At 44.3% G+C, this 23,384-nt stretch overlaps 1 protein-coding gene across 7 annotated transcripts in view; it reads left to right on the plus strand.

The window, feature by feature from the left end:
* BPGM (bisphosphoglycerate mutase) overlaps window positions 1-22,826 on the plus strand; it is a 30,750-nt gene extending 7,924 nt beyond the window's left edge. The window contains exons 2-5 of one of the 7 annotated variants that reach the window (XM_041484444.1): window positions 6,499-6,551; window positions 10,938-11,022; window positions 13,427-14,082; window positions 19,651-22,826. In XM_041484444.1, coding sequence (XP_041340378.1) covers window positions 13,482-14,082; window positions 19,651-19,844 — 795 coding nt within the window. In that variant the 5' untranslated portion in view covers window positions 6,499-6,551; window positions 10,938-11,022; window positions 13,427-13,481 and the 3' untranslated portion in view covers window positions 19,845-22,826. Of the gene's footprint in view, window positions 1-6,498; window positions 6,552-9,880; window positions 9,968-10,929; window positions 11,023-13,426; window positions 14,083-19,650 lie in introns of those variants that run through there. The other 6 variants (XM_041484442.1, XM_041484441.1, XM_041484446.1 and 3 more) reach the window with 6 other exon arrangements.
* The last annotated feature ends 558 nt before the right edge of the window (window positions 22,827-23,384 follow it).

Below are 23,384 nucleotides of genomic sequence, written 5' to 3' on the forward strand. Positions count from 1 at the left end.
AAGGTTAATGTGAAAGCAGAAATCAATTAAAACTTGACGAGGTGATTTACTTGGCGTGGCAGCAGTGCACCCTGCGGACCTTTCCCTTATCAAAAGATAAGGGTTGAGGGTAGGTGTGTCCTGATCGGGCTGATGTTTCTGCTGGGATCAGCTCCTGCAGTGCCCTGTCCTGCCCCTGTGTCTCTCTTGTGCCATGTGCTGAGGTGTTCTGACACCCTGTTGCAGTTCCCCCATAGATTTCCTGAGAGAGAAGGTTTCATTCAGTGAAAGGGCCCAGGTTTCATTCCTGCCCAGTCCCAGGGTAGGGTGTGATGCAGAGGCCCCTTGATCCCGAGCTGCTCCCTCACTGCTGGGTGTGTGAGTGTGAGCTGAGCCCTTGGCTGGAGCAGTGTGTCCCCACCACAGTGCTGGTGGCCTGGGCTGGTCTCCCCTTGATGGAGCCTTGTCACCTTGTGTGCTGATGCTGGAGAAACCTCAGTGTGACGTTGCAGAGGAAGGAGTTCCTTTTCACCTTCCAAAGGTGTTGGAAACCACTCCTCAAGCTGAAAGGTGTAGAACAGGGAAGTTGACATGCATGCCAAATGTGAGAAGTAAAATTAAGTCCCTGTTTTTTCACAGTCTTAACAGGATCATCGCTCTGGTAAAATTTCAGAACTGTCTTTTTTCTTTTCTTCACTTCTTCTGTTTTATTATTGTGGGCAGCAGGCATATCACTATGGCTTGTTTTTTTCAGCAGCCAGTGCAGTCATAAAGGAGTTTAATAATGCAATGACATGTGAGTGTAGAAGAGAAAAGGTATCCTGTAGTTTCATGGTCATTGTGGATGCCATATATTATTACTGCCACAAACTAACACACCCTTTAGCACAAAACCAGAGCAGGATCCAGGGTGGATGGATGTGTTTTAATGTTTGCACACACGGGGGCAGAGTTAAACTTGTGTGTGGCTACAGCTTTTGCATTTCTTCAGTCTTAACTCAGCAGATTGAATTGGGTATTTTATTCCTTAGATTTTGTAATAATGAGAAGTTGGAAAGTCTCTCTTCCTCTGCCTCTTTTCCTAAAAAAGGATAAGAAGAAAAAAAAAAATAAAGGTGTCTTAACTCAGCAGATTGAATTGGGTATTTTATTCCTTAGATTTTGTAATAATGAGAAGTTGGAAAGTCTCTCTTCCTCTGCCTCTTTTCCTAAAAAAGGATAAGAAGAAAAAAAAATAAAGGTGGATTACATTTGTAATAAATAGACTTGAAAATTTTCTGGTAGGGACTCAAAAGATACAAACCTGGGTTTAAAGAGGAAATTAGCCAGTTATCATCAATTTTCTGATTTATCTGATCCTTAAAGACACAAAAAAGAATTTCCTTTTCCCTGCTGTCTTTTGCACTGAAATGTATGAGACATTCTCCTGCTTCAGCTCACCACTTGTCTCAAAGATGTTCCAAAACTTGCACTTTTAAGCATTGTTGTGCACGTGGAGAGGAAATCAAGTCTGTTTTCTCCCTCCTCTTAACAAGGCACTTACCTTGAACATTTATCTCTGAGGACAAGCATGAGGACTATCTAAAATTTAGTATAGTTGGATTTACTCCACCTAGGAGCACTCTTCTGTGCTCAACAGCTCCAGCTTGTTTTTGACTGCAGCTACCTGTGGGGACTGTGGGCCATGTGCAGCTGGTGAGAGGCAGAGTGTGCTGCACAGACCCGGGTTGTTGAGTGCACATTTGCAGCCAGAGGCTGCTTCCATTGGGAAGTTTGCCATAGATTCAACATGGAAACGAGCCATTTGTTCAAATGTCTGCCAGCAGCTCTTTGTTCTACCAGTGCAGTACCAAACTCTGCCTAACCTATTCTGCATGCTGGCCCTGGTGCGCTGGGAATGGCTGCATGTTGTGATTTCAGCACTGTTTCCTCATCCCCAGAGATCCCCTGTGTTCCCCTGCAGCTCTCAGTGCAGCAGCAGTGGCTCAGCAAAATGGGGAGAGAAAATTCCTCAGCTCTGCATCCCATTGTTGGCTTGGCTGTGCTGGACTCTGGGGGACAAACCAAGAACAGTAAGGGGAAGGATTGACCTTTTCCTTCTTCCCAAGAACATTCCCCACTTTCTAGTATAAGCCAGTGAGTTCAAGAAGTGCTGGGATATCATGCAAGGCTGAGAAAGTAGCTGCTCAAAATGGCCTTTTTTACACTTTTTCTCATGCACTGTATGTCACCCTCTGGAGAAAGATGAGCTTTCCAGAAGGAGTAGTCACAGCCTGACCTTTCCACAGCACTGGGCACACCAGAAGCCTGAAATGAATATATTTTGGGTTCTGAGAAAAACCCGGCCAGTTGTGTTCTGAAGCTGGAGTAACTTTTATTTTTAATAGAGGAAAGGGGAAAATCTGGGGAACATAAAGTTGAAACTACCCTGAAGAGGAACCTTTCAACTTAGCAGAACTGCAAGAAGCTACAGTTCTTGAGAACTACATCAAATGGGGTGGTGGTTTGGTGATAAAGAGAAGTGTAACTTGCCAACAAGTGGGTACCTGAGGGTAAACAGGACAGGAAGATATAGTTAATAAAACTGTCAGGCAGTGGGGAGCAGACCCCTGGAGGCAGTGGAGGAGGTGTTGACAGCAGACAAGGGCAAAACAAGGCATGTTCATGATATTCCCAAAGAATAATATAGTTATATTTTCTTCTGAGCCTTGTCTACATGAAAATCTTGCACCGTTTCATTATGCTGATGCAAATGCCTTTTTTGGACACATATCAGTTGAAGTATGTTGTGTATTGATTTAGCTTAAATCCCTTCCTTACCACTTCAGTTAAAAGAGTAGAAACTACTCCAGCAAAATAACATCCATCCTCCTAAAGACTTCACATTAATTTAACAGCATCAGCTTTTGAAATGGTTTAATTAAACTGCAACTTCCTTGCACAGGCCAGGACTGGTTGCTGTGGGAGCAGAAACATGCCAGTGTCTTTTGTGTCTTTTCTTTAACTTGTAAAAAGAAACCTTCTGATCACAGACTGGAGAGGTGGATTAATGTGGGACTGGCAAATACTTTGCTTGATTTTCTCTAGGTCAAGCCCTGTAAAAAGAGCAGGTACCAAAGCATCAACACGGACCAAACCTTCTCAGTTGTTTCTGTGGGAGAATGGGCTTTGTAATGAGGGGATAGGCAACCTCGATTAAATAGGAAGAACACCATGGCCAGCATCCAAACACATCTCATCTATAAATGGAAAATTTGCCCATCCCAGACCTACATTCCTGTCCAGTTGTGTTGGTAGGCATGGTTATCACAGGAATGAGATTTTCCTTTCTCCTATATACAGACTGTAGGTTTTCCAAAGCTCATCACTTTAGAGAACAGTTGACTACTTTTCTTGCCAAGTAGAGGCTCTTGTTCTCATGGAAAAATATTTTCATGGTTCCTTTCAAGTTTCAGCAGTAAGCCATGTCTGGTTTTGACAAGGAAAAGGATGCTTTGAATGTCCTAAGAGTGGAGGAAGAAATATGTTTTCCCTTTGAAAAAACACAAACATTTTGAAAAGTGTTGGAAATATTGGTTTTTCATGTTTGAAAAACAAAACAAAATGAAGCATGCTGTAAAACCAATGAATTCATCTTGATTAGGAACAACACGAAAAATACCACTGTGGAATCTGTACAGTTAGAGCTGAATAGAAATTGCTTTATAACCTGAACTCGTACACAGCAGGGGAGCCAGATTGTTTTAGCTGACTGAGTTACTCAGGTTTTGTAAATACGAGAGCAGAACCTCATGTGGTGTTTCTCCCGTCACATGGCAGGACCCGTGGGCAATCTGAACATTTAGTGGGGATGTGGAAAGTGCAGTGATTGCCACAGAAGTTGGGCTCATTGTCCTTCACTAATCCATGGCTGTGCAGTTGCTGCACTCTGTGCTCCAGGTCTGCTCTAGGGTTGGTCAGATGGACTCCCGCACTCTCAGCATCTGTCATTTCCAGAAGGAATTCAGGATGAGCAGGGAGGAAGCCATGGCTGAACATTGTTCTAGCACGAGGCTTCCAGCAATTGTCTTGGCTGGGGACTTTGCTTGTCCTGCAAGCAGGACCTGTGTGGAGCCCCAGGGGCTGGGAAGAGATGGTGGCCACATGTGGGCTGCTGCAGAAGCCAGGAAAATTAGTTTGGCCTGTGTGTGCTCCCAGCTGTCCCCACAAAAGACATGCAACCGTAAGAGCAGATAAAGTGGCTTCTTCATCTCTATAGTTTCTGCATCTTGAGAAGGGCAAGGAGCCTTGGTCCAACAGCATGTGCCTCATTTTGTGGTGTCTTTCTAGAGACATTATACCCTTCCCCAAAAAGAACACAGGTTGTTTCCAGATGTCATCTACTTCTGCAAATTCCTTCTTAAGAAGGGCAGGACCGTAGTGCCCATTTTTCCCCTCACACATCCCTTGTATTGATCTTGGCTCAGTCCCTTGTTTGATACATTACAGATGCAGACTTGGACAGAGAAGAATAAGGACAGCAATACTCAATGTTTAAACAAGTACTTGACCCACCTAGACTGTTGAATGTTGGATAGTGCTGAAGGAGAAAAGTCTCTTTCTTTGTAAGACAAAAAGGAGATACTGAATTACAGGCAAAATATTTTTTCCTGGCCCTTCCATGGATAGCTAAATCTGGTGACAATATAGAGGAATAGACTAATTCTGAATAGAAGAAATAATGGAAGTCAGGCACAAAATTATTTAAGTGAATGGTTTTCCATGTAAGTAAAACAGATGAAAATTAGAATTGAAAAACTCTGGGAAGTTGGATATTCTGACTCCCCATCATGCATGATTTATTAGTCCTGTCTGACTTTCCACTCATGCTCCTTTTTTGTTAAAGAAATGAGGTGGGGTGGAGGGGGAGGAAGCATGAATTAACTTGTGATACACAGCTATTTATTTAGCAACCTAACTCCTAAAGTTTCCTGGGAAACAATCCTCTAAAAGAGAGGCCTGATTTTGTTGCTTTTTACGGTCAGGAGCAGCCCCAGTGAATTCTGAGGAGTTACAGTAAAAGTAGAAGAACAGTGTGACTCAGTCCTTCTCTTGACATTATCAAACCATGACACATAGGACAGACTTTTTGTGCAGGAAGCTCATTTTTGTGCTCCATTCAAAACCAAACTGAATTTCAGCCAGTCTTGTTTTGTAAACTGCTGTGATGCAAGAGAGCCACATACCATGGACAGAAACATAAGAAGCACCAGAAAGGTCTTTGTGATTTGTAGAGTGTTTGTGAGAAAACAAACATCATAAATACAGACAGAGATAACTCTACACACACATCAACAAGGTGTTAGTTAACCCAGGGTTCATTGTAACATGGAAGTAAAAGACTTTAGAACAATTTTTTTGAGGTGAACCATTATTTTTCCTAGCAAGATATTCATACACACAAACTTGAGTATGTGTGGTGTGTGTTTGTTGTTCTCACCATTCTCTGCAATGACACTGAAGTTCCAATTTTACCCTTTTTGGTTGTATTTGCCCAGATTGTTACGTGCTGTCATCATGTTCTAGTATCAGCACTATCCAGTCTGTTTTCAAAATAACTTATCATGACTAGACACCACCCTGTTGCTTTCTTTTTTTCAAAGCCCTTTAAAATTATCTCTTCCCAGACAGTTCCTTACTGACGTCTGGTGTCTGGAGCACTTTGTTTATCATGGGGGGAAAAAACAAGCAGATTAATCACAGGATTTTCTTTGCTTTTGATACTGCTACAAGAAGTTAATTTGTACAATACTGTGACTAAAAACCAGTGAAATGCTCCAACCCAAAATCTGAAATGTAAACCCCTCCCAACCCACAAAGTTTAAAAGTGAACCTTGTAAATTTTCAAATTGTGTCTCTGGCTCTAGAAATGGGAAAAGTTTTGATTGTGGGACAGAATTTTGTTTTCCCAGTCGTTGATACCTTGTAAAACTTTTTTAGAGGCATTTTTGAAGACTAGAACTGTATTCATGAGGATTTCTTCAGAACATTGTGTTCCACACACTTTTTTGCATGTTCTAGGCACCTGCTGTGCTGAGGTGTTTATTTGAAGATGACAATGTAATGGTTTTAAGGGCATAGAGAATATAAGCTTTTTTCCCATTTCTCAGCTTGAAAAATGTGCATTTATATGCAGAAATAAAATAATTTTTTTTAAATTAATATTTCAGAAGAACAGACAGAAGTCACCTTTTTTACTTCAGAATAACATTACCAGTACCCAGCCATTGGGATTACATAAAAAATTCAGTTCCCACTTCAGGTTTAGAATACGATGCCTCCCAAAGCAGCTTCCCTCCATCTGTTTTGCATATAATGAGGGCTTTTATGTATTTTCTTCCTCCTTCTCAGTCATTTATTTGGTATTAATGATTCAGAAAAACTTCTGCATATACTTAAAGAGTAAAGCTCTGATTCTGGTGACTAATGCAGGGTTATTTAAGTGCTTACACACTCATATTTTTTTTTTTTTTTAAACAGATTTTCCCTCCAAGTAATGCAGTTAGAGAGAGAGAGAAGAAGAAAAAGGTAGAGTACTTCATTTTCTCTTCACATGGACTTACACTTCTGGTGTTGATATAAAGAGAATCTACTGAAATTGTGTATTGCCTCCATCCCAAACAGGACGAAAGCCCCACTGTGTTAAAACACTAAAGCAGCATTGTATTAATATTCAGCAGTGCCTAAACTAGTAAAACAAAAGGTGAAAAAGGACCTTTGCTAAGAAGCTGAAATTGTAATTGGGTGGCTACCTGGTGTGCAAGGTGTGCCTCGCTGCTCTGTCAGGTGCACCCCCAAGTTTGAGGTAATCCTAGGCTTGGTTTAAGATGTGGTGGTGTGATATGTTGACAAACAGGGGGAGGTGTGTGATGAAAAATTCCCCACGCACAGATGTGCTCGAGCCAAGGAAATGCTGATAACCATGTGTGTGGGTACTGCAAGAGTGGTGAGAGGCTCCAACAGAGAGAAGGGAGCCTGGCACGTCCTTGCCTGCTCCTGCTCCCTGAGCTCTGATGGAAAAACGTTCATTTTCCTTCTGTTAGTCTGAGGTCTGGTGTGTAGAGATGTATGAAGAGAAGGATTTAGGCAGGGTCACTTTACAGTGTTGCAATTCTGAATGCTCAGGAGGCAGTAAGGATGTTTTTCTCTTCGTAGTGTCTTATACTTCCAGAGCTTTCTCTGTACTCAGGTGGAAATGGACCATCATCAATAGAATAGGAATGTGAGACAACAGCATGGACAGCAGACAGTATCTAGATCTTCTGTAGGGGAAAAAATGTCTAGTGTTGAAAATGAATGGGCCTGCACTCCAGAAAAAGGTGAGGGAGGATTTCCTGGGCACCCATCTGGGTGGCAGAGAGAATGGGCTGGGAGGGAATAGGGAGGGTCTAGAAAAGGAGACAAATTCATGCAGTAGGAAAACACACAAGAGAACTTATAGAGAGAGGGTTTCAGGGTTATTAAAGAGTGCAAGGACTTGATTACAGAACTTTATTTTGAGCATGAAATTATTAATGAAGACAGATCATGCACCAAATAGTTGTAAACAAAGAGCTCAGGGTTTTCTGGAAATTAAAATGGTTATGTCTGCAATGCTCTGTGGCAAACACTGGATCTGGCTTTGAACAAAGTAACTATTCTGTGAAAGAGTACCAAGGGCATAATCAGTGAAGAACGCTCCTGTTTGCCACAGTTTTAATCAATCATTAATCAGCCTTTCTTCTTTCCACTTCTGTTTCCTTCTGCTTCTGCCTTGCTCAGCTCCAGGCCTTTATTCAGAGTGGTGCAATTGCACTGGTGCCCTGGCAGAAGTTTATGCATTGAGGAAAGGAGTTTCCTGGACTAATTCTGCCACAAACATTCCAGCTAAATGCAACAGCCTGGAAGGGCTCCAGAGCAGAGACCCTGAAAAACACAACCCAGCTGGTCTGAGAGATAATAGCTGCCAAGTGAGTGTAGCTGTCTGCAAGAAGTCACGCACAGGGATGTGGCTTTGACTCTTCTGTCCTTGGATATTTTGAAATGTGAATCAAAGTCATTAGGCTGCTTTTGCCATGCTAATGAAATGGTCTTGCCTAAAGACTAAAGGACACAAAAAAATCTGTATTTAATGGCCATAGAGGTCCTGGATTGTGGCATGGGTTACTGTCTACTCACTCACAACTGCATATTGGCATAGAATGTTTCTTTCTGTTAATCGTATTCTTACAGTGCTGATAGTCAAGAAAAGACATTTTTCCTTCTATCTTAGGAACTTTGCTTCTTTTCCTTACCAAGTCAATAGACCAGCTTGCCAGAAGGCATGGTGACTGCAGGTGTGTGTGGTTGTGCAGTGGGATGTGGCAGCATTTCTCTTCACCAGCTTGAGCTGATGAGCAAATCAAACTCTTCTACACTGTGAACTCGAGTATTGCTTTGATTACACAGGCTGCACTGGGTTTATACTCTAAGTTCTGGCTTAGACAAACCTGGCAGAAATGAGAGGTAGTTGTTAATATTAAAGCTGGTGGATGAGGTGAAAAGGATTTTATGTGTAACTGTTAAGAGAAATGCACATGCAGCGCAGAAGCAGCAGATTTTATTGTGGTTCTGTGGTGAGGTCAGGAATAGCTCTGTCAGGAAATGCATTTAAAGAATTCTCCCTGAGATGCAGAATGCTTTCTGGAGCTTCCCAAATGAATGAGGAACAAAGTGCAGTAACCACCAAAGAGAAGCAGGATGCTGCTCACCAGCAGCCTGGCCACTCTTACCACACAGTGCTGTGAGCCCAGCAAAGCAGGTTTCATCTGGATTAGCCTTCTTTCCCACTGACATCTTAGCATCTAGGTAGCCCTATAAATGTTAAATTAGACACCATTTCTCCTCACAGCACACTAGAGACATTCTTTTAATACCTCCGCTCCAAATTTTCTTAAGTTTACTCCTGTCACTTTTTCCTATCAGAATCTGAATCCCCCATCTTTTAGCCCTATAAATGTTAAATTAGACACCATTTCTCCTCACAGCACACTAGAGACATTCTTTTAATACCTCCGCTCCAAATTTTCTTAAGTTTACTCCTGTCTTTTTCTATCAGAATCTGAATCCTCCATCTTTTTTTTTCATGTGTCCCTTTTAATTTATTAAAAAGGGAAGATCACCTCTATCCCCTGTAGGGGAGGATGACAGAGCACATTTGGTGTACATCCAGTTTGTGGTCCTCTGAGATTTACCTTGTGGCTGTTCCGGGGTAAGCATTTAGAGAAGAAAATGTGACTGATGGGGTATGAAAGGCATGCTCTGCTCTTTTTAGAAATAAAATCAGACCTATGGCAATAGAAGCACTGAAGGACACCATCTTCCTCTTCCTCTTGTTTCGAACCAGAGCTGCTCCATCCACTTGTTTATAACCACTTCAGATTGGGATTACAGCCTGTGGGAATGAGGGAGCTAGCACGATCCTTAAGAAGACTCACACATATATATATATATTGTTGTTGTTGTTGTTTTTTTGTTTGGTTTTTTTTTTTTTTGTTTGTTTTTGTTTTTGGCTACTGATTTCATTATGAGTAATTAGAATTTGGCCCTTTGCTTTTCACCAAAACCAGAAGGTCCTAAAGCGGTTTCGGGTGTAGCCAGAGGTTTGGACGCCTCTGGGTGTCCGGACCCGCGGGGGGAGCCAGCATCTCTGCGGGAATCGCTGGCGGCAGACGAGCCCGCTCCGGGCGGCCGGAATTCCCGCGGCCGGGAGAGGGCCGGGATGGCCGCAGCATCCCCGGGCACGGCAGCGCCGGGGCACCGCGTCACCGCCCCGCGCCGCGCCCATTGGCTGAGCCCGCTGTCCATCCGCCTGGCCGGCCAATCAGCTCTCGCCGCTCTGGCGGGCGCGGAGGCAATAAGACGCGCGGTCCGCCCCTGGCCCGGCCCGGCGGCTGCGGCGCTCCCCGTGAGGCGGCGCGGCTTCAGCCCGGTAATTCCCGGCAGCGGGGGGCGGCCCTGGGTTCGGGGGGGTTTCCTCGGCGGGGCTGTTCCGGCGCTCCAGAGAGGGATGGTGGTGTTGTCCCAGCATGGCTGCGAGGCACCGCGTGTGTGCCGCGGCCGTGTTTGTGTTTGTGCGCGGGTCGCCGCCCCGGCTGGCGGCCGCGGGTGTTTGCGCGTCCGGGAGGGGCTGCCCTGCTTGTGGCTGGGCCTCCGTGCTCGGGGAGGGCTGGGACACGCAGGTGCTCCGCACAGGGACGCCTTGGAAAAGGGATGAGCAGGGGAGCTCGTCCCGGCTGGAGCAGAAGCCCTGAAGTGGCCGCCGCTGGTGTTGGACCTTAGAGCTGTGCTTGGCCAGGAGATTGTAAGGTGTTCTCCTGAGCACCGTGCGCTGCCCTCCTGTGCTCAGCTGGGGCTCTGGGTTCTGCTCTCTCATGGAGTGAAACACAGAATGGTTTGGGCTGGAAGGGACCTTAGAGGCCACCTAGTTCCATCCCCGTGCCATGGGCAGGGACACCTTCCACTGAGCCACGCTGCTCAAGGCTCCAGCCAGCCTGGCCTTGAGCACCTCTAGCATGGGGCACGCACAGCTTCGCTGGAAGCCTATCCAGAGCCTCTGTGCTGGCTCCAGCTCTGCTGTCCTTATCCTCCGTGGTCTCACAGAGCTTTTGGTAGATTTCTGCACAATAGAGCTATGGTAATTGCAGCCTAAACAAATCTTAGGGAGCAAATGATGTCCCGCGGCATGTGGGAGACCAGAAACTTTCCCTTGATGGAAATGCAGGAGCTGTGCGTTGGCATCTTTTTGGAGAAAGTATTTAGTAGCTTTTCCAGCCCATACAAGCGGTGTGTGCTCTATTTTTTTAACAGCTTTGAGAGCAAGTGGTGGCTGGCATGGCCATTTGCACTTGTGGGCTCTTTCTGTGAGCGCTGGTGTTTATTCTTTCCCTGCAGGTAACCAGCCAAGAGTGTGTGCTGTCCTCTGTATAAAGCAGCTCTTGAGCCTGTGCTGGGATTTGTGTAGGTTGTTCCTTTGCTGTAGGAAAGGTGAGTAGGATTATTTCCATGTGTTGCTCTAAGGCTTTCTAGTTTAAATGCTTCCAAAAGTGGACTGATATTTAAACAACACTCTGACTTGCTAGTTCTTTCTAAATTTGTTTGAGAATTGTGCTTCTGCCTAATGTTTTATATGAGTGAACTGGAATTTATGATACCCAGGTACTATTTGGTCTTTGTGTATCTCTTATACTAACTAATTATTTTATTTATTTTGGCTAAAATGCCAATTAAACTTTGGTAAAGAGGTGCATCACCCCTATTGTTGGGTCTTAATTTGGTTTTGTAAGTTAGGTAATCTATTCCTGTGCATGATGGAATCAATTAATCTAAATAATGAAGTATTTGCAGAGCTAGAGCTTTCTGTGGAGCTATTTTATGTGTAGTAGCTCATGCTGTGAACACTGCAATTTTTAAGTTTTATCTGTGGTATGTTGAGTAAGGATCAGTTGCTTTAGGTAGAAATGCTGTCAAATACTTGTTTTTGTTACAAACCTAGGGTCTTACAGGGTGCAGCTTCGTGTTGGATCTGATGTGACATGACACCTGAATCCTGGCAATAGCTGATTTCTTTGCTTAAAGTGCAGCTCATTATTGGGAGTGGAAAAAGTGGGCCATGCAGGGGATTTTGTCTGAGATGTTTCTTGCCCTACACAAATCTCAGCCTGCCTTTGCATGAAATGAGACTTTCTTTTCTATTTTTCAGCTGTCTATTGGTGTCAGACAATGCCTCCTGATATTCTGTAAGAATCTCAGTCCTTAAAGGCTTTTTAATCCTGAGCTGTGCCATTAGGCAGAAGTCAGCACTGGGGGGGTTTTGCAGAGTGCCCTCGTGTGATGTAGACTGTCTTAACGTGAGATTAGAGGAGAACTAAGCTGCTGTTACAAGCAAGATCAGATTCCTGAGTCTCTTAATGAATTCAACTTTTCTAGACATTTTTTTTGAAAGCCTGTTAAAATGAATGCTGGTATTGTGCTGGGTGTTTCTGAAAACCCAGAATGCATGGGCCTACCCCATCCTGCTGACCTAATTCAGGGTCACAGAGGGCCTGAATTTGAGCTGCTTGGAGTGTGACTGAAGCAGCTCAAACTGATTTGAGATGAGGAGAGCTCCTGAAGTGTGTCATGGAAACCTAGCCCAAGGTTGGGTGTGCAGAAATCAGAGCTCAGTCTCCCACTGCCCATGGTTTTGAGAGCACTTAATATTCTTATTACTGTTAATATTCTGAGGTACAGCTGTTCCCCAGTGCAGAGAGTTGTAATTTTATATTTTTTCCCCTTCTCTGTCCATTGCCATCCAGCTTTTGTCTCAGGTCGGAGGGGTCAGGTGGGGCTTTCAGAGTTGCAGTCCTGTGTTAGATGACCCTTTCAGGCACCCCATTATCTGCTAGCAGATCTTTGACCACCTTGGCAGACCCTTGGGTGTGTGGTCAAAAGGTATCTGCCACTGAAAACAATCCAGAGGAGATGTTGCTTGGTCAAGGAAAAAGAGAAAGGTGCTGTTTGACCTTATGAGTGTGTAGCTGTCTGACTTAATGGGGGCAGCAAATAGGCATCAGGATTAATGTTTTTGCTTTTGGAGTGGGCACAAAAAGCCTAAGAACCTGGCATTGTAATTCACAGACAGGAGAGGAGAAACAGATTTGAAAGTCAGGAAGAGGATGGGATAATCTGTGAGGTCACTTGGGGATTCAGGGAAATGAGGACTCAGTAGTTGTACATTGCATCCCAGAGTATCTGTGTTGTCACACTTGAGTATGGAGGAATGATGGAGGAGGTGGCCTGGGGAAAAAATCAAGCATAGACTGGCATAATTAGCAGGACAGGATGGGGATATGAGGAAATTATGCAGAGTGTGACTATGTTGACACCTCCTTTGAGAAAAGCTGATAAGGTTGCAGCTGCAGCTGCCAGTTGCAGTTCTGTGGTCCCACTCTCCAGTTCCCCTGGCTGAGGGCCACAGCTGCTCTCTGTGCCTGCATTCCCTTGGAGCAGTGAGGACCTGGATAGCCCTGGTGGGCTCGAGCTACATGTGGCACCTCAGAGTTGCCCAGTGAGGGAGATCTGCTCCTCTGGGAGCCTGTGCTACTGAGTGAGACTCTGTTTAAGCACTTGAGGGAAACTGTAGGCAGGAGCAGCTTGTACAAATCTGTTCCTAATCAATTGTTTAGTGGGCTAGTTGCAACAAGCTGGGTGAAGGATGCCACTTTGCTTCCCACATGAGGTCTCCTGGTTTGGAATTCCTCCCACTCTCAATTGTAAAATCATACTCAGCCAACACTTGTTTCTTTGCTTGTTTTGATTCTGATAGTTGTTTACTTTTCACTGCCTTATTGCTACTTGTACTGCATTTTCTGTGGGATGTTTGATGTGTCTGTCTCATGTCTTTGTCCAGATGTATCGCTATTAGATGCCAGACCAGCTGCCCTCTGTGCTAAGCTGCAACCAAAATGGCAAAGTATAGGCTCGTTCTCCTGAGACATGGGGAAGGAGCCTGGACCAAGGAGAATCGCTTCTGCAGCTGGGTGGACCAGAAGCTGAGCAGTGATGGGATAAAGGAAGCTCAGAACTGTGGCAAACACCTCAAAGCCCTTGGCTTCGAGTTCGACCTCGTCTTCACCTCCGTGCTGAGCCGCTCCATCCAGACTGCCTGGCTGATCCTGCAGGAGATGGGCCAGGAGTGGGTCCCCATCCAGAGCTCCTGGAGGCTGAACGAGCGTCACTACGGAGCGCTGATCGGGCTCAACAGGGCAGAGATGGCTCTGAATCACGGCGAGGAGCAAGTGAAAATCTGGAGGAGGAGCTACGATGTCACCCCACCTCCCATCTCTGAATCTCACCCCTACTATGCAGAGATCTACAACGACCGCCGCTACAAATGCAGTGATGTCTCTCAGGAGAATCTCCCAAAGGCTGAAAGTCTCAAAGATGTGCTTGAAAGACTCCTTCCTTATTGGAATGAAAAGATAGTGCCAGAACTGAAAAGTGGCAAAATGATTCTTATCTCTGCTCATGGCAACAGCAGCAGGGCGTTGCTGAAGCACGTGGAAGGTAAGGGCCTTTGTTTCAGCCTTCCTCTCTCCTTCTTACTCAATGCCTTGGAGCTTTATATGTTATTCTGTAGTGTATATTACTTACCTGGGCAAGGTAAGAATGTCTGTGGTCTCCAAGGAGGAAGTACAAAATTGGTCAAGGAAGCAAACTTCAGTTGGATCTGATGAACAATTTTAATTGTTTTTGTGTCAATTTGAATTTTTTTCTTAAAAGACTACAGAGTATCCCTTGAAGTTACTGTTTCACAGAGGTATTTTCTTGAAACAGGACTGCAATTCTCTGAATCTGTGTTTTCCTTGTTCTGAGTAATTGGTAAAGAGCTGGAAATGTAGTTCTGCTTTACACTTGCATGCAATCATTGCAGCAACAGTATCATGCTCAAAAGGCTTTGATTGTGGGTTTGGATTTTGTTCTTGTTTTCTCATTGCACAGAGTGGACCTTCAAGGTGTATGAAATGTCTGTAGACTGTCGTGCTAAAAGAGCATCTTGGATGCACAGGATCTATTTGCAGGTGTTTTTTCTCAGTTCTTTGGGGGAGGATAGTTTTCTCTTTATCTAATAACCAGTGCTTCATATTGGAATCCTTTTGACAGTGTCCCTTTATGAAGATATTAGTGTAATACTTGTGACACCTTGCCCCATTTGTGTTGAAGTGCTGACTGGAGACCAAGTCCAGTGGACTGATTTACCAGATGAAGGATTGGTGGGCTGTCTCAGCTCTTCTTTCTTCCCAGCCATTTAACCCTGGGCACTGGTGTCAGGTACCTCAGAACAGGGGTTTGTGGAATGCCTGAGTCTAGAATTTCCAATAGTATCCCAGGAGTTTACATGCTGGAACTGCCCACTGTGACCTGGTGTGGATTGTGTGTTGAGGGCTTCTTAATAAGATTATTTCACTGATTTTTCTGCTTGGCCTTCTTAAAGAAATACTGCTTATGTGAGTGCATTTGCAGGAAACAGCTTGAGATCTAACAACCCAGTGGTCTTGAAATGAGATGGTCTGGCTCTCCCTGTCATTTCCCCCAGTCTTTGCTCAGTGCTTCTGCTGCTGATTTCTTGTGAGCTTGCTGGGCCTTACTGCAAATGACCTTGGCCTGTGTTTTGGCCACTAGCTAAGCAGTGCTCCCACAGCATCAGGAATGTCTCTCCAACATTGTCCCCAAATAGGCTGGGGTTGGGCAAGCCCTTGGGAGGAGATGTAGCCAGGAGAGCTGACCCAAACTGAGCAAAGGGATATTCCTTAGTCCTTGTGGTGTCTGCTCAGCAGGAAAGGCTAAGAGAAAGGAGGAAGGGCATTTGTGATGACATGGAAGCAATAGCTCTGCACACTGAAGCCCTGATTAGTGGCAAGTGACTGGATTGCCTGCTGATGGGAAGTAGAGAATAAATCCTTTGTTATCCTTTACTTCTGTGCTTGGGCTTTACTTGTGCTTTAGTAAACTGCCTTTATCTTGACCCACAAGTTATTTTTGCATCTTTTCTCCCCACCCATGGTGCTGAGGATGGGAGTGATAGAGCAGCGTGGTGGGCACCTGGTGTCCAGCCAAGGCCAACCCACCACAGTTCTCTTTTGGTGCTTGGGCAAGCCCTTGGGAGGAGATGTAGCCAGGAGAGCTGACCCAAACTGAGCAAAGGGATATTCCTTAGTCCTTGTGGTGTCTGCTCAGCAGGAAAGGCTAAGAGAAAGGAGGAAGGGCATTTGTGATGACATGGAAGCAATAGCTCTGCACACTGAAGCCCTGATTAGTGGCAAGTGACTGGATTGCCTGCTGATGGGAAGTAGAGAATAAATCCTTTGTTATCCTTTACTTCTGTGCTTGGGCTTTACTTGTGCTTTAGTAAACTGCCTTTATCTTGACCCACAAGTTATTTTTGCATCTTTTCTCCCCACCCATGGTGCTGAGGATGGGAGTGATAGAGCAGCGTGGTGGGCACCTGGTGTCCAGCCAAGGTCAACCCACCACAGTTCTCTTTTGGTGTCCCACTGTAGCCCCCTACTACTAAAGCCTGGCTATGGAAACCTCATACAGACAGAAAGTCTTGGCAGACACAAGTGGAACAAAAATGGTAAATTGTATACTACAGCCATGGTTGTAGCCCACCCATCTTTCTTTCCTTAAAATTTGCACAGCAAGGTGGCATTCTGTCAAGATGAAAAGCCAGATTCTAACACTGCTTGTTTCCCTCCTCTGTCCTGTTGAGGTTAGATCTGTCTTGCAGGGAGGGCAGAAAGTGGCTCTGAATATTTACCTTACTAGGCTAAAGCTTTAGTGTTTTCATTAAGCATATGGGATGCTATGACCTGATTTGGAACTCAGTGACGAAGCACCAGTATTAAACAAGCTTTTGTGGCTGAATTGATGCATTTGATCTTGTGTATGATCTTTTATTGGATGAATCATCTGGCCTCAAGTGCAGTCGACATGCAGAGAGGAGGGTGTTGTTATTCTCAATTGCTCTTGTGGGTTTTGGGTTCCTCTGACCATAAGAATTGGAGGGAGGAACTTGGTGAGAACAGGTGAGAGGGAAGGGGAAGCTGAACCAGCCCCTCTGAAAGTGCTGTAGGTGCTCAAAATTGGTGGGGTTTGTCTCTGTAGGACTTTGCAAGGTCCAAATATTTTAAAACACTCCATGGGCTACCACATGAAGGTGAATTCTTAAGCTTGCCTGGAGATATTTCCAATTTGTGTTTGGTTACCCAGTTTGGTTAAATGGAGGATAAGTGAGCTGGGAAGGAATTCTGAATGTGATTTTGAAAGGTCTCTTTTATAATAAGTGCTGTACCAAGTTACTGTAGTGTTCCTGTGCCTAACTGCTCCCTGCTGTGCAGGTGAGGAGCAGTGCTCTCAGCACAGAGCATGGGAGATGGCCATTGAGGAGTGCAGCTGCCTGGTCAGCATTTTATCTGGGCTCCTCAGGAAGTCATCTGAGTACTTCAGTAATATCTGTGGGCTCTCACAACTGTATGTAGGTAGGACCTGGGTTTTACAACTTCTTGGGTAAAAACTGCTTCCAGATTTCAGCAGCGCTGAGACCCAGGCTTTGGTATGAAACTGGAGGGAAGCATGTTACTTCTTCAGTGGTCTTATTTACCACTGCACCTTGGAGTCAGCAGCTGAGGTCTTGCCCTGATTTCACCCTTCTTCCCTGTGCCATAGGCTGGGTTGTGACTCAGGCCAGCTGGGATGGAGCTCAGGAAAAGGTCAGCTGGTTCTAGTTACAGCACATGGAGTAACTGGATAGCAGTTAGCTCCCACTGCAGCCATTGCTGCTGCAAGGTGTGATCCCTCTGCTGTCCTCCTGGCCTGCTGGCTGGGGAGTGTTCTGGTGAGCTCTCCTGCAACCAAAGAGCTTGTGTGAGCAGCCTGCTCAGCTTCTTGCTTCCTGAAGAACAGAAATGCTATACACAGCAGCAGGCACTGGTGTTTCTTTAGGATTTTTATCTGACTTCAGCTTGTGTTTCCAGACTTGTGGCTGTGGGGCTGTACTTCTGTATGGGGAAAACTCCTGAGGAGAAAACCATCATGTTTGCAGCTGTGTGTTTATCCTAGGCTGCACTGTTTTGCTTTGTAAATCAGTACTAGTTGACATTGTGGTCACTTTGTGTTCTGTAAAAACAGTAAAATGCATTTCTGACTCCATGTAGCTACAGCTAGTTTTGTTTAATCCATCTCCAGAGGAAACTCTTAAATATCATGTCTCCTGACCACATTATGTGGTTTGCCTAAACTCTCCTGCATGACTTCATCTGCTTTGTGTGTATATCAATGGTTTAGTCTGGGAGACTGAACTTAGGAGGTGGTCAGAGCACTTCCTAGGCGTGGATTCTCTGGGAATATACGTGGTGATGTGGGTGTTATTAAAATCTAATTCTTAAGAATCCTCGAAATAAGAGCTCAGGCAGCTTGGCTGCTTGTTTTGAAGACCAAGTCCCTGAGAACTGTGCTTGTGCCTGGTGAATGGATGCAGTATTCTTCCCATCTGTTTCTGTGCCATTTTTAAATTTTAGGTGTTCTTTGAGGCTTTTTCCCTGTAGGTCTGATTCTGTGGCTTACACCAGGTGAATTATTTGTCCCTTGTGTGCAAGAATTGCTTTAGCTATTTGAGTGTGACTTGTTCCAATGGACTGATGCTCAATATTTAACAAAGTGTAAGTTCTTTGCAAAGGCTTCTTTCTGGTGCTCTGTGCCCTTCTGAAACTTAGGGCTCACCCAAGTGCTGAGCATAAAGCAAGAATAGGTCACTAAAATTGGGTGTTGGTATAGTCTCTGGGCAGGGGAATATGATCCTCACCTCATGAACAGTTCTGTTTTTTCTGGCCTGTTGTCACCCCACTGTTGCTGAGCTGCTTGACTCGTGTGTGTTTTCCTGTTAACATGATGGCTCTGCTTTTCTCCTTAATGTGAAAATCTCTGGTAAATTTACACCTGTGTGTTCTGAGGACCATCTGTTTTGTCAGCTGCTCCAGGAGGATGTTTGCTTGGTGCACCTTGGTCTAGTTTATATGGTGTCATCACTTCAGAAGCTTGGTGGTGTGCATTTTCTGAGTGAATTACCCAAAGCTGCCCTGCTTCAGAGTAGCAGGCTGCTGCTGGGACCTCAGTGCTTCTAGAAAGGGGGGAAAAGGAAATCTTGACATTCCCAATGGCATTAGCTTTCTTTTGCCTGATTTTTTTGAGAGATAATGTCTTTGCAGTCACTGCTTTTAATGCAATTATTTAGACTTTGTGTGGAAACTTTACTAGGATGTTTGGTCTTGAAACTCACTTGGTAGGCTTTGGATGTGTGTTCAATTTAAAAATAACCAGCAATTTCATTGAGATGAGAGCCCAAATATTTAATTACATGTCTGCATAACATAAATATTATTTTCCAGGTACACATTCCTTTAGTTAAGTGGAAAAAAGAAGAATGCTCCAAGCTGTACAAGTTGACTTTCTGCCTCCTTTTTCTTCCTCTCATTTGAAAGTGGAAATGAATATCTTGTATACAGGAATTCTGAGAACAGTACTGTGGACCCTGCTATAAACTTGCTTGTAAGAAATCAGACTGGGCAAAGAGTGGTTCTCACACAAGCAGAATTAAATACTGATTTTTATGACAGTTTGTGTGATAAGAGTTGCCCAGAAAATTTAAGAGAAAGACTAACCTTGTTATCCTGCCTTTCTAAAGAGTTTATAGTGGCTGCCAGTAGGGGTTGTTTCATGTTGGAGTAGCACACGTGGGCTCCCATCTTTTGTGATGTGTGAGTTGGGAAATGATGGAGGGGAGCCTATTGTACTCCATGTCCTGTATTAAAGGAACAGTGTAGTCTCCAGGGCAATCTTTTCCTGTTTATTTCACACGAGTAGGCTGAAAAAGTGAAGAAACTGTCTTCACCTTGATGGGAATTCTCTCCTTCAGCTGTTCCTAAAGGACTTGCCCAGCTGGGAATTGACCCTTGAGTAGCTGGTGGTGTCCATGGAGGCTGGAAGGTGTCCTTGACAGTTTAGGTAACCCCAGAAATAAGGCAATAGGCAGTGAGGAGGCTGGAGGTGTAACTCTGTTTTGTTTTTCTTTGGCAGGCATCTCCGATGAGGACATCATCAATGTCACCCTCCCCACTGGTGTGCCCATACTTCTTGAACTTGATGAGAATTTGCACCCTCTGGGCCCTCACCAGTTTCTGGGTGATCAAGAAGCTATCCAAGCTGCCATCAAAAAAGTGGAAGATCAAGGGAAAGTAAAATCTGCTGAGAAGTTAAATCCCACTGTGTAACACAGCTGTGTTCAGTGTGGTAGTAAGTGACAATGTGTGTATGACTGCTAGGTTGCACTGTGTGAATGTCTCAGTTTCAAGCACTAAATAATTGGAAGGGACAATTGTTGAGTCTCAGGTTGATAGTTTAACCCTCTGCCTTTTCAAAAACTGGAATTTAGATTGCAGCACGAGGCTTTCGATACTGGAAAGGGAAGAGATGATTCAGATCATGGAAACTTGCAGGGCAGCCTGCCCCAGATCCACCACTGAGGATGGCCCAGTAGAGAAATAAAGGGATGTGATATTGGTGTCTACCAGCAATCAGTCCTGATCTGTTAAGGAGAAAAGCACCAGCTTACTGGAGTAATTTAGTCCAGGATGTATAGGCACTAAAACTGTCACTGGAACCAGATAACTCTGTTGCCAGCTATGATTTTTCTGTGTCACAGTAGCTGTGTCAATTTGTGCTCAGTGGATTTTCTTCAGTCTTTCAGAACACCCTCAGCTGGATAACTCTCTGCCTTTGTTATTTTGAATCTTCTGTGGGCAGTTCATGGTCCAGAGAATTTTGTAGAGATGTTCTGACTACTAGAGTTATCACAGTTATCTTTTTTTACTCTGTATTTGTTTTTAAGGAATGCAGATGGAATCCCTTTTCCTCCACCATCTTTGCAAAGCCTAGCATCGCTGCATTTTGCTGGCTGGCAGTAATAGGTTTTAAGTCAGACTTTAGTCCACAAAAGAAGCACAAAGGTTTTCTTCTGCTCAGTTTTTAAATTCTGTAGCTCCTTGTGAGGGACCTGAATACCTTTGAAACACTTTGGTAAGGTGTACTAGAGGTTTCATCACCCTTTAGTCAGTTGATAAATAATTCCTGCTCACCTCAGCAAAAGTAACTAGGAAAAACCCCTCTAAGCTTTCCTGAGTTGCAAAGATATCTTGATAAATGTGTCCCACAGTAACATTAATGTGGCATTATCTGTACCAAATTCTCTGAAGGGCTGCAAGAGATGCATGCAGCATGTCACAAGTGTTGCTGGGTGCAGCTTGTTCAGCCATCCTCCTGGTAAGGAAACATATTCTGCCATGCCTGAAAGAGTTCTCCTGTAAACCTCTCCTCACAGTCATGGCTTGATTCCTGCTGAGTGTTTGGCACTGGATTTGACCAGTTCACCCTGTGGCTGGATGCAGTGTAGCAGGTGTGGCAGCCTGGTGTTCTCTTTATGTACACAAGCACCAAGATAATGCCACTTCTGAAGAATTGCTCTTCATCTAACCTGCAGACATGAAACTGTTAAAAAGTTTACATCTGACCCACTGCCTCAAGACCTGAGCACCTGATTCTGACCTTGGATATCAACATGGGTGACACGTGTGTGTGTGTGCTGCTTGAGCTGAATGTGTTCTCAGCATGGCCCAGCTACAAATCTCAATGTTGATGGGAACTTCCTTGATATGAGTGTAAAGTTTTAAAATCCTAGATGAGTTGCTGGTTTGCAGTGAGCAGCTCTGTAGCTTGCTTTGTGAGTGTGAGAGGATGTTTTTTTTTCCTTTTGAAGAGCAGTGTGACAGTGTGGTGTGCCTCTGACAGTCTTGCTGACGTGTGGAGCAAGACTTTGCAGGTCTGATGCCAGCTCACATTAGAGTAGCACATACTCCATAAAATACTTCTTGCTAGAAGGTAGTTTCTCATGCATGAACGGTGCTTGGGCTTCTCTTTGGTTTTGTTTTTGTAGCCCTTGCAGTAGAAACAAAGTTACATGTTTCTCTTTTAAACATAAAGCTGATAGGTTTCATCTTTCTCTATTCCAGAGAGGTATTTCAATGTTTTTTGGTTGTTTTGGTTTTTACCCTCTGAAATGCTATTAGCAACTTCTCTGCTACTTGATTCGATACTGACTTAGTTTCTGGGGTTTTAGTTTGTGCTTAGGGTAACTCTGAATCTTAGTTGATAGTTTACAAGTGAGTTTTACAGTGTTAGATTGCTGATCAGCAAATTTCACCTGTGAAAACCCTGGGAAGGGTCACTGGCACTCAAGTGAGTAAATTCTTCCCCAAACATTAATTAATGTGTGAAGCTTAATATCAAGGAAATGTTACTATAGGCTTGTAAACAAGACTAGCAGAGCCACCTGTTGCCAGTGGGAACTGAGTGCATCCAGGTGTGTGAGCACACAGGCCACATCCACATCCCTTTGGCATTGTGGAATTGTAGTAGAGCTGCTTCAGGATGTGACATGTAGCTGGAATATCCCTGGAAATGAACCCAGCTGAACTGGGAGGCAGGCTCTCTCCTCCCCTTAGAATCCATGATCTCCTCTGTGGGTGGAGAGGGGAACGGAAAGGTGCATCAGGGAATTTAGGGAGCATTAATTGCAGCTGAAATCATCCTTTGAGTCGTGGCCAGGAGGAAGAGAACAGCAGTGTGGTGTTTGCAGGAGGTGCTGTTTCTGCAGTGCTGCTTCAGATGTGAACAGTGACAGTGCTCTGGGAAGTTTGGCTGAGTTTGCTTGGATTGTGGCTCCACAGCGATGACAGGATTTTATGTGCACATCTGGCAGCAATAACACCTTGCAAAAGTATCAAATGGAACCAACTGGGGATTTCATTCTGCTCTTTAGGATTGTTTTAACACCTTGCAGTTCCAAGGAACCTTTTATTTAAAATCCCAATTCATAAGCCATGTCTATTGAAGACACCAAGTTCCAAGGTGTCAGACACCAAGATCTTCAGGCATAGCTACATCAGAGGGAGAAATGAGAATCTTGCTTTAGAGATCAGTGGTTGGGAAGCATTTTTCCCTATGTTTGAGTGTTCCTCAAAATTCTATAAGGTAAATGGTGTTTTTACAGTTAATGGATGTGGTTGATTTGGTTTGTTTTATGCATTTTTAACATGTGGTTCAGTAGCAGTAATAGCTCTAGATCCTCTTGAAAACCTTTGTAAATATGGTGGAGCTGGCAGGTTCTTTATAACTCAATAAATTCACCTGAAATAGAATTTAATTTGGCTTCAGTCTTTTTTTTTTTTCTTCTATCTCCTTTGTGTCTTTTTCAGGGCTGATAAATAAATAAAACTGACCTTCAGGATTCCAAAACTTCTCAAACAGTTGTTTATCACACATCGTGCAGTCAATTGGGTTAAAATAGTGCTGGAGCCAACACTTGCTTGTGTTTACACGTGAAGAAGCTGTGCTGGGGGAATACACACACACCTTCAAAACCATGGGGGCATTTACTTAGGAACAAGGAACTTTACTTCCAGAACAGTGCATCTAAACAAATGCTTACTGATTCCCATGCTTGCTTTTCCTTTTAGCAAGAAGCATTACTTTTTGATGGTGTGTTTAAAGCTGTGCCTTCTGGAGACAAAGCCAACCCCTTCACTTTCCAAAGCACTTTGATGCCAAGCAGAATTGGAACTCCAAGGACAAGCACATGGAACTGCAAGCCTGTTGAGGGCTTCCTCTTACTGCTGACCTTCACACAGAAAGCCTTGGGTGCTGGGATAATGGGAGGCAGTGTAAAAGTCCTAAGAAAAGTGTGACATTCACAAAGA

This window comes from Pyrgilauda ruficollis, unplaced genomic scaffold, assembly GCF_017590135.1.
Source record: "Pyrgilauda ruficollis isolate IOZ18807 unplaced genomic scaffold, ASM1759013v1 scaffold66, whole genome shotgun sequence".
NCBI classification, from domain to species: Eukaryota; Metazoa; Chordata; class Aves; order Passeriformes; family Passeridae; genus Pyrgilauda; species Pyrgilauda ruficollis.